Source organism: Tauraco erythrolophus, chromosome 2, assembly GCF_009769465.1.
Source record: "Tauraco erythrolophus isolate bTauEry1 chromosome 2, bTauEry1.pri, whole genome shotgun sequence".
Lineage (NCBI taxonomy): Eukaryota > Metazoa > Chordata > Aves > Musophagiformes > Musophagidae > Tauraco > Tauraco erythrolophus.
In genome coordinates this window covers 102,250,087-102,265,665 of record NC_141466.1, presented here as the reverse complement: position 1 = coordinate 102,265,665, position 15,579 = coordinate 102,250,087, and the positions used below count along the sequence as shown (strand labels likewise).

The 15,579-nt window shown below is 42.6% G+C and overlaps 1 protein-coding gene across 2 annotated transcripts in view; it reads left to right on the top strand.

Moving 5' to 3' along the window:
• Positions 1 to 15,579, top strand: part of EPAS1 (endothelial PAS domain protein 1) — an 80,887-nt gene that overhangs the window by 36,238 nt on the left and 29,070 nt on the right. The window contains exons 1-2 of one of the 2 annotated variants that reach the window (XM_086631691.1): positions 3,394 to 3,452; positions 8,302 to 8,492. In XM_086631691.1, coding sequence (XP_086487817.1) covers positions 3,394 to 3,452; positions 8,302 to 8,492 — 250 coding nt within the window. Of the gene's footprint in view, positions 1 to 3,393; positions 3,453 to 8,301; positions 8,493 to 15,579 lie in introns of those variants that run through there. The other variant, XM_086631690.1, reaches the window with a different exon arrangement.

Genomic DNA, 15,579 nt, shown 5'->3' with positions numbered 1-15,579 from the left:
CCCCCTAAACATTTGCTGATTTGAAAGCAAGTTCAGTTTTGGCCAACGTTGAAACAGTCCGTTCTGTAGCATTGATTAGTGAGTTTGGTGGTGGGATTTTTTAGTCTGCAGGTTATCTCTGAAGCTTGCCATATCTTGGCTGGTATCAAAGAGTTGATTGCCACAGGGAAGGAATCTGTGATTCCATATCTTGATGGAGCAGAGCAGTGCAAAACCAGTCTCAGGAGGGAACACTGAGTTTAGATGGCACAGTGCTTCTCTGAGTGAGATTTGACCGTGTGCTGGGCTGCTTGTTTCTCTCCAAATTTCTTTATTATTTGAGAAGATGGTATTTCACTGATCTGTTCTAATTGTGGGCTGCAGCAGCTTTACAAGGGTGATCCAGAGCTGTCCTGACCCTTTCTGTGACCAGCACTGAGTCTTGCTGAGCACGCAGTGACTTGGAGTAGGAAACCACCTCTGCCTGAAAACTAAACTACAAGAGAAGTCTCTCCACCATCTAGCCCTAATGCAGGGAATGTGTCGAGAAGGCAAAAAGATAATGCCTCTATCGGCTCTAACTGCTGATCAAACAGCAGCCTGGCATCATCTCTGCGCGACAAGGGCCTTGCGTGGTTCCACGAGGCTGTGCCTTACCCCTGGAGCAATGTGTTTGGCACGTCCTCTGAGGTACCTGGCTTATGCTGGCGTGGCAACTGCAGGACGGGCTGCACTCACAGCATCATAAAATAATCCAAGACCAGGTTAATGGCTGCTGGAATCCTAATACTTATCTCTCTGGTTCAAGGTACTCATAAAACTTGAGAAAAAATGGTAGAATATAAATCCTGTAGGCGTTGCTTTGCTTACTGTGATTACATTTATCAGACTCTGGTGACATACTGTGAACCTAAATGCTTTCAAAAAATCTAAGTGCTCCCGCAGCCTCACTGAGATTTTCAACATTGAACTCCCAAAGTACTATTTAGCTGCTGTGACAGCTTCAGTACTCACAGTGATACTTCAAAGTGCAGGTGCAAAGTGTTTTTCTTTTAGAAGCTGCATTAAATGCAGCTAGTGGTATAAAAAAGATGCTAGTGGCATAAGCAGAATTTAAAACTGTACAGGTATAATGCTTTTTGTCTCCGCACCACCTTTTCTTCAGAAATAAATGCTAGGAATGTTCATGAAAATAAAGTATAAATCCAGTACAGCATAATTACTAAGACTAAAGGTACCATCAGAGCTTTGGACATTGGAGAAGTTACTGTCTTACATGTGGTTTTAAAGTTCATATGGAATTTATCCCATCTAAAGAGCTGATGTGTTCCCCATACAAGAAGATGTATTCCTGGCTGTCTTAACTGTCAGCTGTGGTGGTCCTAGGGTGACATGGACTTAGTGGATGATAAATACGCTCAAAGACACCAAAAGTTTGATATTCACTTAGGCCTCATCTCTTGATACTCTAGTCGTACTAGCCAAGTCTCCTATCATTGTGCCAAGCATCCTTTGAAAAGCCCTAATGAGGATGGAAATTAATTCCTCGCCCTTAACACAAACTTTTCCCTCATCTGTCTCTGAGACACTTGTATTTCTCATTTTCCTGACTCTCATGTAACCTTTGGTTTTAAACTTGGAGAAAGGAATTGCATCACTTACTGATACGGCAGTAGGTGCCAAGCTTTACTGAACTAGCAGTGATTTGTTATTTAGTGGGTATGTACAGAAACACAAGAAATCCCGCAGTCAAACTAAGGAGTCGGTGGTGATTTACTGTAAGTTAGGGCAGCTTTAAAGGAAGGATGGAAGGCATTTCATTTCCTTATTTTTGCAATAGCCCTTTCTCTTAGTAGCTTTTCTTGTTACCTTCGAACTCTCATTTCCTCTACTAACAAATTCCACCTCTTGGCATCGTTTCTATTTGTTTTGTCTGTGTACTGGGTACCGTATCCCAATGTGCAGTGCTTTAGCACTTGCCTGCCGTGTGCTCACTCTGCATATTTTCAAGCCTATTTTTTTCTCTCTGTCTAAGAATAAGTCTGCATCCTTCCCCTTCCTATTGCTCTTACTGGTGTGCTGAACTTGGGCATTTGATATCTTCTCAGACTTTAGAAATAATTATTTTCCCTGGAAGAGGTATAAGGAGGGATCTGTAGGGGACTGTGTATGGTTGTCATTCACAGCTTTCATAGTTTGGCCCGAGTTCCTGGTGAGCGAGTGAATTGCTGTTTGTAGCGCTTTTTATTTACCGATGGTCACTTTTATTACTATGAAGGTGGAGGCTTTCAAAAGCACAGCATGCCATCCAGGATAAACTGCTTGTCAGGTAGAATGGTTACAAATAACTTTTGAAAGGAATTTTAAGGCTAAGTAAGCATGAATGCTGGCTGCTTGGTGTCTGTGCAAGCACACCTCTGGGGCTGACAAGCAGTATGGTTCTGAGATAGCGACAGAGTGCCTCATAGGCAGCGAAACTCCTTTTTAAATATTAGCCTGGTTCAAATCATCTAGGAATTTACCGAGCAGAAGGAAAAGCAAGATATAAACACAGCAAAAAAAAATGGATTTGCTAGTTTGAAATAAATCTTTGTTGTTATCTAAAATAGTGCTGCCTGTTAAAATATCGTAGAATCATAGAATGGTTTGGGTTGGAAAGGACCTTAAAGATCATCTAGTTCCAACCTCCCTGCCATGGGCAGGGACACCTTCCCTTTTATCTTTATTGAGTTTTTACTGGTTCGAATTGGAAAATCTTTTTAATGCTAAGCATCTGATTAGCTTTTTCATTTATTTGTACTGTAAAATATTTTCTTATCTTTGCATCCCTAGAATGTATTTTTCTAGTTCTGCAAGTTAACATTTGAAGCTTTAACTCTAAACCATTTGAAATGAGTGTTTACTACAGAAATTTCATGTGACAGCTTAATTAACTGTGGATTCTTGACCTTTAAAGTGCTGGAGCTAGAAACGTTTAATAACCAGCCATTGGATATAAAGTAATATGCTTGTCGTTTTACTAGCTTGCATACATGGCAGTTTGAAGCAAAGTCCAAGGGTCACCAAAATCGTGAAGTACACCGAAGCGAGTCAATCTGAACTATGTATTTCAAAGCGTCGTACGAATGTGTCACACAGTATGTATGTACGAGTGAAGGCTACCGGATTACACACAAGGTATTTTTATGCGAGGTGCGGATTACAATTACAATCTCTGAAAGCTTCTGTGATCTGGAGCCTACGAGGTGGGAGTGTAATTCAGGGCAATTACTGTGCTGCGAGGCCTTAAACAAGCAAGTGTGTGTGTACACAACCAAAGTATCGACCCACATGGACTCGTTGAGAGCAGCAAAGCCCTGAGCAGAAGTTTGCTATCTCAGCAAGTCCTTTCTATCAGCTTAAAGGAGGCCATCGATGTCCTTGACAGAAGAGAGGATCGCTGGAGCTGACCACCCGGCACCATCTTCAACTGAGTGGGTACCAAGGGCTTTGAGGGGGTAACTGCATGTGGGAAGGACCAGGGAGATGTATGGATGGAGGTGGTGGGCAGGGATTACTGGTGGAGATGAAGCACTGGTAGGATTGAAACTGTAGAGAGCAAGTATGGTCACAGGCAGCGGAAACAGTACCGAAACATGAGGTCAGTCCCTCCCTGCTGAGCCGAGGACGGCAGTTGTGTGGGTATCTAACCCTACTTCAGATCAGCAAGTGACGCTGTACATCTGAGTGTAAGCTCCTGTGCAGGGGGTGGTCTGTTTGCCCCAGTGCTCCTGGGGCTGATCCTCGCTGTGTCTGAGCCGCAGGTACCTTCTGCGGGTGCCCGGGCAGGGCAGTGACAGCAGCGCAGTCCCCGGCCCCGGGCTGGCTGCCGCAGTGTTTCTCCCAACTGCCGGAGTCCAGAGCTGTCGCAGCAGTGAGCGCCGGAAAGACAGTCCCTAAACTGGCATGATAATTTTGCAAGGTTATTTAAGCCAGATCGGTTACGTGAGGCTTCAGGTTTTGCCAATAAGTTGTCGTGCCTGGAGTTTCCAGTCCTGCAGTAAGAGAGGCTTCGGAAAGCCAGATTACGATCTTTACCCCAGGTGTGCAAGATCTTCATCTGCAGGCATTGTGTCGCAATGGATTGTCGAAGATGAGCAAGGGGATAGGAATCTGGCTCCCAGGGTCTGCACAGGGCATTCCTCTACACCCTTTCAGACACTTCTGGCAGGTGAGATCGCATGCCCTGTTCCTGTGCGTGAGTGTACCCTGGGGACCAGTTTGTTGTTTGGATTCTTGGGAGAAGCATGGAGAGCTTTTGCTACCAAAAATTCAGGAGCTTCACCTGAGAAGGCAAATACTTGCCAGTTGTTTGTCGTCTTTGCTCACATGTGTCAGCCTGTAAATTCTATTTTCAGAGTGCAAACTAAACATGCCAGGAGGGAGTGGGAAATCATGTAAACAGCCATCCTGGGGGTACAGTGCCATACTTGTGTTCTGTGGCAAGGAACTGCCTGCGCCGCCTTAACTCTTCCATTCCTTACGGCTTGTGCATGCATAAGCTCCGCAGTCCTGGACCATCGTCCGGCAGCCCTGGCAGAGTCCTCGCTGGGAAGCAGTGCCCTCCTTTTCCTTCTTTCCCAGCCTCCCGACCACCCTCGGCATAGTCATGTCCTGAGTGGAGTCCCCAAGGCCTGGTCCTGAGCACGGTCGCTCTGATCTCTGAAGAGATTTGAGCTTCTCTGTTCCTTTCTTGTCATTTTATCAGGAACGGTCAGGCTGTGACTGCAGTGTGAGGGTGCGTGCGTGGCCAAGCAGGGCCTTATCCGGCCGGATCCCGGGGCTCCCGAAGGAAGGAGCGGTGGGGAGCAAGCAGGAGGCTTCCCTGCGTACCTCCGGGCCGCGCACCAGTGTGCGGGTGGGTTCATCTGTGGTGGCTTTCTCCTCTCTCTTCCTCTGCGCTTTGAAAAACCTGACAGAGGTTTGGGCGAGTGAGGTGTCTGCTCCTGCTGGCATCGCTTTCTCCCAGTGGTGAAGTGCACATGTGCGCCTTTTTTTTTTTCTTCCCCCCCCCCTCCGCAGTGGGTGGTTGATGTGGTGGGAGGGAATGATTCACAGCTTAGCTATAGCCTGAGCCTTTTCTCTATTCCCTAACGATGTGTGAAGAGGAGCGAGTGTCAGCCTTTCTTCAGACAGCCCCTACAGTTGCGGAGTAGCTCCATTTTTCCCCTCTCCAGCTGCGGGTAGCCCGGCGGGGCGAAACGCTAATCCCAGTGCCTGAAATGCTGAGCGGGGAGCGAGGGGAGGAGGGCCGGGAAACCGAGGTGCAGGAAGCCGCGGAGGGAAATGCTTAACAAGCAAATTGTTTGTTTATTTAACACGATAATGGGTGAGCAAGAAAGTCTTTTGAAGGCAACCAGGCAGGCTGATTCCTGCCCGCGTTTTCCGATGTGAGAAAGCTCTTGTCGGGAACGATGATGTCTCTCTCTTCTGCAGAGAAGCCGAGCGCGGCAGTCGGAAGCGGTGTTCAGGGAAAGCCTCTGCTGTACGGAGGGGGAAAAAAAAAAAATAAAATCATTCTCTGCTCGTAGCATTAGTATTAGAAACCTTGAGCAACCCATGGTTAATGAAACCAGCTTGTCTCATTAGCCACACTTCAAAATTATATTTACAGAGGTTAGCAAAACTAAATATTTTTCTTTGTGGCCGGAGTGGCGTCATGAGAGACCCTGTCTTATACAACCCATTTTTACTGCGTGAATTGCGACACAGCTTTGGCCTTGGTTCCCAAAGTTTCGTATTTAAACGAGGAGGGATTGGATCTTGTTTTGCCCAAGTTGGTTCTAATGTGAAAATTGTGGGCTCTAGATTTAGAGCAGAGCTCAAACGTTTATGGTTCCAGTTAAATTTTCTAAGCTGCAGTTGGAAATTCTTGCAAATACTGCCATGTAGTTTTTGTTCTGTTTGGTTTTGTTTTGTTTCTACTGTTGGTAAACTATTATTTTGTTGGGAGAATAAGAAACTGAGAAGATTCATTCTTAGTCTGACATCTTTATAGGCACAGTATAGACACTTTTTTCTTTAGAGAGCAAGACGTGCCTCTGAAAGAAGCATCGGCATAAGTAGTTCACATGGCCCTCCTATTCCCAGCAGCTGCCCCAGGAGGACACGGGGCATTTTCTGTTGTACCTTCTCGGGCAGCTGTACGAAGGGAATTTTTCTTACATGGATGTAGCATGGCTCGTACTTGGCAAGGATAAAAGTAAGCAGTTAATGTCACCTTATGAATATCTGATCCTTTAGATTCAAACTTGAGCAAGTCGGTGTTCGCTCTAGCGATGCCCCTGAAGTCACTATCAAAGTTGGATCCTGCCGTTATGTGCTGAAATGTGTGTAGGTTTCATCCCGTGCATACCTCTTGTAACAGATGGCATGTTAGAAAATATTCGCCTCGGGCAAAATAATTGTGAAAGAGGTTTGCCGAGGGCTGATCATGGATCTTGAGAAGATACAGTAAGCATTTATGAGGCCCCTTGCCCTGTTAGCACACCAACTGGTGGGCGCCTATCTGATCCCTAAGTATATACCCAGCTTCATGTGTTTTGCAGCACGAGGGCCCTACTGATGTGGTGTGAGCACGTTTCTGCTTTGGATGATGATGTTGAATGCCTAGCCTTGCCTGGGCCCCAGCAAACATCTTACTGGAACTTTACTCTTAGCATTTAACACACACCCTGGCTATTTTTCCTTCTTTCTAATTTGTGAAGCCACCTGCGGTTTCCATGTTAGAAGCTTTTCCAGACAGTCTAGCTCTTCTAGAAATGGTTGTCCTCTTTAGAATACATTACTATGTATTAATACTATTTTTCTGTTTTATGCAGTTTTATAAGAGACTAGCCATGATTGGAATAGTTTCCAGGATTAAGTCATGCAATTAATATTCGTTTTTATCATCATCTTCACATAAGAAAATATGTTTCTTGAAATATCCTGTTTTGGTAGGATTTTTTTTTTTTTTTGGTTGATCCATTTTTAGTTTATAGGCTTATTATTTTATACTGATGTTGGAAAAAGCAGGTTACAAGATACTTCATTTTTAGGAGACCTTGCAAATAGAGAGCTGCTGCTGGTGATTCTAGAAATGAATGTGCAGCCACAACAGCAAAAACGACGGCGCTGATCTTCTCCACACTCTGTTCTGTGCTCATCCAAGCTGTGCTGTTTTATACTGGTACAGTATTACAGGACTCTGCCTGAAAAGAAACGTATTCTGTGTTGGCGTGACAAAGGTGCAAAACCTCAACGCGTGCAAGTGAAGGAAACTTGCAGTATCAGCAGAGCTATGTGGGGTTGAGATAGCTGATGGCTTTGAATGGATTCAGATTCTTCATGTTCTGAAATAAGAATTATACTTTTTATAAAAGAACCTTAGAGTCAGTGAAGTTCCCTCTTAAGCTGTCCTATCCCAGATCCATTATAAATATAACCCTTGTGTGTCTCGCCTGTTAAATTTAGCTTTATGTCCCTCAGCGGCTTAATTTTGCACACTTGCTTCATAAAATGTTTTCCTCTCTGTTATTTCCTGCTCTTCTGTTCTCTGTGGACTTCGAAGGAGGCTGGCTCTATTGGTTATGTTATTTTACTCAAGAAGGAATCCGTTTTCATAGACAATGGAGAAATGGCAATTTAATTAGAATAGCTTCTATGAAGGAGGGATTTCTTGCATGCAACAAGAAATCCCCCATTTTGTATCCTTCATGGTCAAGCAAAGGTGGTTTTCCAGAGTACTGTCAAGTTTAAGAGCTGTATATACAGTTGTATATACAAACATAGTCTGAGACCCTATTGTTACTTGTATTTTAATGTGAGGGACAGCCATTGCAAGTCATTATATCTATGACACAGCCACACGCGCTGTAATTGTTCCAGCTTTAAAATGGATTGTCACCTCATCCCAGAGTATTTTTCAAGCAAATTAATTTAGATTAAACAAACAAAATTTTTATTTTTTTAAATTTCTTGAGTCCCAGGAGGAGTAGTTTGCCTATCTTGTTTTGAATCTCCCTAAGATCTAAGGCAGATCTTGATCCTGTTGCACTCAATGGGGATTCAGGGGATCTAAAGGCTGAGTTCTGTAGAATCGGAGCCCTTGCCAGCTGTGACAGTCCTCTCCTAATTCCCATTTTAAGAGGAGCAAATAGATATTAATGTCTGGTCAATTGATTTTAAACCAGTTGACAAAATGGATTCACTGCTGAGAAGATTTACTCTTGTAAATGCCTCTCTCAAGTAGTGAATTGCATTTCAAGAAACGCTTTTTACCTTCTCTCCTTTACCTACCAGGAGCAGTTCAGAACGGAGGAAGGAGAAATCGAGAGATGCAGCGAGATGCAGGAGAAGCAAAGAAACCGAAGTTTTCTATGAACTGGCACATGAGCTGCCCCTGCCCCACAATATCAGTTCCCACCTGGACAAGGCATCCATAATGCGCCTGGCAATCAGTTTCCTACGCACTCACAAACTTCTATCTTCAGGTAAGATCTGGCTACAAAAAGTTGTCAGTGCTTGTTTATGGCAGCTTGGTAAGACTGTGCATGTTCTTCTTTCTCTGAGTACTGCGTTCTAAAGTAAGAACAGGACACAACTGCTTGGTTTGTGAGAATACAACTAGATTTGAAGATAGGTTGGTGGGGTTTTTTTCATCAGAATTACACATATTTTAATTGGGATAGAAAAATCGGAGTGATGTTGGTCATATAAGGTCTTCATTACCAAAATAAGAACTGGTGCGGTTTTGCCTCTCTGAAAAAACAACTCTCAAAATTCTTGAATGTGGTTTATTAAGCTCAGTTACAAGATTTTAAGCTTTTAAGAGTTTACTCAGAGTTCAAACATACATCTTAAGCTTCCATGCTGAAACAAATAAACTTTGATTTGGCATGGCAAGCGTGTTTGTGCCAGTGCATTCAGAAGGCAGCTGGGAAGTTCTGAAGGTCCAATATTTCATTTGAAAGGACTAATTGTGCTATATGCCGGTAATGAGTAGTAGGTAGATTGTTTATCACAAGGTAGACTAAGAGAGCTAAAGCAAACAACTTTTAAATACTCAATGTGAATGGATTCGATGTAATCAGAATCTTGCTCATGTTGGACTAGTAGGAAATGTGAACCAGCGTCATTTTCATAGCCTGTGAAAACTGATAGAATCAACAATGTTCTTAGTTTGCACCTACATTTGAATAATCACTTTGATGGATATCTGTGGTTTGAGTAGCCTGTGAGATCAATGAAAACGACTGATGTTTCTGGGGAACTTTCACACAGGGACCTGTAAGTGTCAAGAATATGTTAACAAAACAATGCCTGCATTGTTTGTGAAAGGCAGACCCAAAATTTCATCTTTTCCTTCATTAATGGCAAAACTCCCAACAAGGTCACGATTGCACTTCCTCTCTTTAGAAAAGTTGAGTCATGCCATAACAATTACTTTAATAAACGTTATTAGGAAGTATCTCATTTTGTGGAAGAGTATGCTTTTGGTTTGTTGTTGGTTAGTCTGAAAATTCAATTCTGCTTCTGTGTGCTTTGTAATTTTTGTAGCATTTTTAGGCTCTGCTACTATTGTACAAAACGTGGTTATATAGAATGTGGTTTTAAAATTTACTTCTGTGAAAAGTTTATTTGCTGAACAGTGTTTGCAAATCATCCCTGATTTCGTCATGTAATTAATACTTGAAGAAGTTGCGTAGATAGGTAAATGTTCTTAAACATACCGTACACCAAGCTATTTTGTTAGTAACTTTCTCATAAAAACACAGCTTCAGCTTTTCAAATATTTATATGACGTGAACTAGAGACTGGCATAGTGTAGGAAAAGCAAACTTCTGAAGGGCTGTAAGAGATAATATAAATAATGCGTGTGTCTGAAACTTGACATGAAACGATTTGCCGCTGTAATCATCAGAAAAATACACTTGCTTACCTGGAAACTGCTAAGTTTAAAGTTAGATTTTCAAATACATGGACGTTTCTTGGTGAAGAAAATGTACAGATAAAACATTTATTTAGTGCTTCTATTGTGTTAAGGCTTAGGCTCATATAATTTGATAGTGATGAAAACTCAATATATGTATGTAATAGTCATACATGCACATACATGTATGATTTTTCTGTGACAGTGTTTGAAAAGCAGTGTGATTCATGTAGCTGATTTACATTTTCTTGAAGTACCACCAGAATCCAGCAGTTGGAAAGGAATCTGGAAATGAAACGTTACAGAGGTGACAAGCTGTGATTTAATATCTGAGGCTCTCCTCTGTGTTAGTTATTTGCTTAGCCTTAAATCTGATGCACTTCCCCCGTCTAAATATTGACTTGGAGTAAATCTTCTCGTTAAAATTTGTGTTGTTAGTCAAAAGCAGATTTGTCCATCGCTGCATCTTTAGACACTGGAGATGTAGATCAAGGTTTTAAAATCTTTAGCGCTTCTGTTCTGAGGAATTGAACTTAAGGTACTTTAAATGCACCGATTTTCTGGAAGAGTGGAATATTATTTTCTGACAATGAGCACACACTGAAATGAAAGAACTCAAGCCAGAAAGCCACTGTTTGCTTGTAAAGGCCTCGTCTGCTGCTTCTATTCTTCTGAGTATAGCTAACATTTAAATTAGCCAAGCTAAACAAGAAGGCTGAAAATTTAAGCCCTGAATATTTGAAAGATAAAATTTTTCACTCATTGGAATAAAGTGGCGTCAGAGAGAGAACTTTCATTATCGTTTCCAGAAAAATGACTTCAGAGTATTATTTCTTCCTCATGCAATTGCCTGACAGTTTTTGCTTGCTGAGATTCCTGAGGTTCACAGGTGCAGAGTACTGCTCTGGCCAAAGTAAACCTCTGTCAGGTCAAGAACTCTTTCTTGCTCTCAGCAGACAAGGCTGTAAAATTGAATAGGCAATTTCAATGCCTTTGTGGCAGGTGAGCTTTGTTGAAAAAAGAAATATACTGCCTTTCAAGACTGATTAACACCATTGCCGTACGATAGCTGCTTAATACAGCTAATATTTGACGGGGGCTGTTTTTTTGATCTGTTCCTGTAAAAGCAGAATTTAAGTCTCTGATGGTGGGCTTCTGAATAACGTCAGTCTTTATAAGGGCACTGGCTTTCACTAGAAGGCCCTCCAATTTAATTCAAAGCAATAGGGTTTTGATACAGCTTTTGGCTCTCAGATGAAGAAGTTTGCTGCTCATCATGTTTTGACAAGACCGTGGAGCAAACGGGCACTGGGCTTGTGTCATGCCTGTCCACGCTCCGTTCTCGCTTTTGTGCTAAACCCTTTCTGAGCCCCAAGCAAAGCTGCCCCCCGTTTCACACTTACTTTTAGCAGACTGGAATTTGGCCGTTAATTCCGTGTTGCATTTGAGGAGCCTGATTCGACTGATGGGGAGCACGGGGATTACTGTGTCGTCTCTGACAGGTGAACTGGGAAATGGGGAGGTGGAGAACTGCCATGTGCATGAGAAGCAAACGCCTGCCTCAGCCCGTAGACCTCCCCTTTGCTTTATGTTATCTTTGTGGAAATAGTTTTGATTATTTGGGCTAGACACTTAGTGTAAACTGGAGTCAAGTGGGAGTATTCCTTCTGTCATTAATTAGGACATTAAAATAACATTTACTGCATTTATGTATATATACAATGTCAGTAAAATAAGCTTGCAGTGCAGCTTGAAAAATGCTTCAAAAGGCAGTAAAGAAAAAAACTACTGCTTGGTTAGCATTTTTGTTATTTATGCTATCAAAAACGACTGGAACACCAGATTTTATTTTATATTTCTGTTTGTGGGCATGATTCTCAGATGGGAGCACATCCCTTCATTTCATGGCAGTTTTGCTGGGAGCAGAGAGAGCAAGGGCCTTCCCAGGACTGCGTCCTCATCTTTCTGCAAGCTGATGCTCCAGATGGGATTTCAGAGGCGGCTGTAGGCAACTTGCCAGCCTCAGTCCGCTGGCATTGAGTGTCTCATGCCCCTTCCTATTATTCCCTGACTTGGAATAGGGCTTTTCACTTGTGTAACTCGGGCTGTTTTACTAGCTGTGTCTGCATAATGATTATTTATCTGTCAGGAAGCCAAGACCTAGGGAAATCTATGCCCACATTCTTCCAGCAGGTGAATGGCAGAGCCCATGAATCTGAGCCCTCATTGAGAGCTCTCCCACTACGTGCCTCCAAAAATCCTGGCTTCTGGGTTGCAGGGTGCATGTCTCCTGCAGGCGTTGCGGGGCCTGAGCTTGGCCCTTGTATCCTATCATAATAGGAAATAGCTGGTTGTATATCTCAGAGTTCAAAAGGGTAAAAAATACTAGGTTTTGCTTTATAAAAGTTGCTGCTTTACTTAGTAACACGTTTCCCTTTGATTTTCACAGTAGGCAGTTCTGTGTGGGAATGTTGGAGAGGAAGCCTTTAACATTTAGAAATGCAGGCTGTTCGTCTGACTGCCTGATTGAGATTAGTATCACAGGAAGCAAACTGAAACAATAGCTTTATAATACTGTTTCCATGTTGTGAGCAGAACAGTACACAGTATAATTGGAATGCTAAGTAGAAATATCATTTAATTACGATCCTCTTAAATATTTTTCAAGATGTCTCGTAATTCTGTTGGCATAATACATTTTTGCCATCATCACATTCAAATGCTTGGGATAAATTTAGAATCAATGTTTGTTCATTTCAAATAAGGGTTTTGATCCCATAAATTTGCAGCTGAAAATAGATTGATGCTTATCAGTAGTGGAGCTTTTGGATATTGGATCTTAAGTCCTTTAGTATAGTCAGAAAAACTGATAGCAGTACTTGTCCGCTGTTATTCTCTAGTATAGCTAGTAAATTAGCCTAATGCTTTTATTTTGGGGGGGGGGGGGCGGGGAAGGTGTTAATAGATGACAAAAGAGAAATAACTGTCTCTTGCTAGAGAATGTCTGTCTTGGTTAATAGCTAACATTGCAATAATTGCTAAGGCCACCTCAGACAGTCTCTCTTTACCTGAACATGAGGAAGAGAATCCACTTTAGGAAGCCTGTATGGGCAGTATTGGCACATGATGCCAATAATTTTAAGTATTTATTTGGATCATACTGATGGTAAGGACATTACAGGAACCAGAGCTCTTTGGTACCAGCGAGTTTCGGTGTATCAGGGCTGGAGACTTTTTAGTCAGGCAAACGAGGCAAACACAGTTTTATCAGCTTTCTTTAATTCCATCCCAATTGTGTGGTCACTGGGTGCCTTTTCTATGCAGAGATCCATCAAAGGAAACTGGACGGGAGTTTCTCTTGTGCAGGCAGACAGCAACAGAAATGGGGAGGGAACAGGGAAGCAGACGGGAAGTTGTTTGGGAGAAGGGAGGCCACGAGGAAGCCAGTGTGAAGTTGTTTCAAGGGAGGGAGACAACAGAGCCGGAAAGCCAGCAGGGAGCAGAAGGGAAAAAATAGCTTTTCTCTAGGCTTTTAAGGGAGATGACAAACTGTAGGGAGAAGTGATGTGGGCATTGTTTTTGAATGTCTGGACAAGCTGCATCTAATCTCAGACCATTGTGGCATAAAACAGCGTTTTAAAAATAGCATGCCTACTTGTTTGCTTTTATTAAATTGGAAAAATAGTTTTGTGCCAACCATGCTGCTGGGAATGAGAGTGGAGCAGGGTGCTGAGTGCGTCAGCTGCTCAAAGTGAGGTCCCTTTTCTGAGAAGGTGCACCAGAACGTCCCACAGGGCTCAGAAAGCCTGGTCTGACAGGGTTCTGCGTCCCACCATTCAACACTGTTGGCCGCAGGACTCGAAGCAGCTTCCTGGGAGCAGCTTCTGAATGATTTGGCTAGATACAAACTCTGCAATCAAAACAACGCTAACATAAGTGTTTTCTTTATCAAAGTTGCTTGTGCACTTGGAGATAAGAGCCCTTCAGGAAGCTTCAAGTTTAAGAGCAACTTTTTCTTGATGTATCTAAATTGAAAGCTTTTATTGAACACATTGAAAATATCCCCTTGAACAGGATGTACTGCCCTGTCAAGACAGAGAAAAAAAAAAAGAAAGAAAAGAAAAATCAGTTGCTTTCCTTTGATGCAAAACAAGAAACCAGGAAGAGACAAGTCTGTCTCAAAGCTGCTCTCTCTGATGCAGGATGGAGCTGCTGTTAGATCTTCCCCAAGTTCTGCCTGCCGGCATCAGTCAGTTTTTACAGCCCTCCTCAGGAGTGGCAGCTATAGCCTGCTGTCTATTATGTGCAATATCGAAGCAACTTTCTGGTACTTGCAGGATCCAGGATTAGAAACAAAGCCGTGAAAATTCAGTGGAGGTGACGATGTGACCTCCAGTAAAAACCCTTTTTATCACTCTCTAACTCTGAACTGACCAAAATGGCTCCTTTGAGTCAGATCAAAGATGCTGAGAGGAGTGTAGGCTCTTTGCTAGGAGCTTGTTTATACCTGAGCGGTTATTTCTTGTACAGAGAGCCTGATTTTTGAGCCTTCAGACTCATTCCAAGAGGTTGGACTGAAGGAAATGAGCAAGTATCTACGGAAAAAGTGTTCTTAAACTTGGGAACAGTGCACATCCTGACAGTGGGAATTAATCAAGCTTGTTTACAAGAGCTATTTTTAGCATAAAAGGTTATCATAAACACTGCAATAAGCGTTTGCCATTACAGTTCAAAGTTTCTTGTTGATGAATAAATTCTACTTCAGCGGTTAGAAAATTTTTCAAAATAGAGCTGATTAAAAAGTATTTGTCAAAATCTGATGAAGACTGAGACGTGAACTGAAAAATACTGTATCAAAATTTGATGCAGACCAAGAAATACTGCCTTGGGGCAATATGAATGGTGGATGACCTATCAAATTGGGACATGGGACGTGGTTGCTCTGTTCCTGATCTGCTGTAGCTCTGACAGTCGCCTCAGGGAGCCCACTGAGCTCTTCTGTGACTCTCTGACATGTTTCAAGTTCTCTCGATCTCAGCTAGACAGGGATTCTCCCTCTTTTGTAGGCTTCCCAGTGCTACATGAGCAGAGTCTTGGCTGAGATCCATAAATGTAACCATAATGTGAACAATAATATTACAGTACTTCATTCTGCTGAATGTGCTATTAATTTATAGTTAAACTGGCATTTTTGCAGCCTAGTCTCTCTGCTATACTGTCATGGTGCCTGAACCAAGATACTCCCATTAGTAGAATGGAAAAAGTTGCAGGAAAATATAAGGAATGCATCCTTATTTCAAAACTTAGTTAGCGCAGCTACTTTGAAAAGCAATGCTGACGACAAAACCTCTACCTAAAAATCAGGGCAAACTGAGTACACAGTTACTGTTCTTTAAGACCTGGAAAATTCTGGCAAGTCTACATAGGGTCCTGCTACCATGATATAGTGACCTCAGACTTACTGGAAACTAAATTCTGTCCCCCACCTCCTCATGCTAACCTCCTACTTCCCCCCACCTCCTCATGCTAACCTCCTACTTCCCCCCACCTCCTCATGCTAACCTCCTACTTTCATTTGGTCCCAACTTCCTCACTGGTTTTCCATCTGAAGCTGAAATTTCTTGGCTAAAGTGAAAGATAGTAGGGAT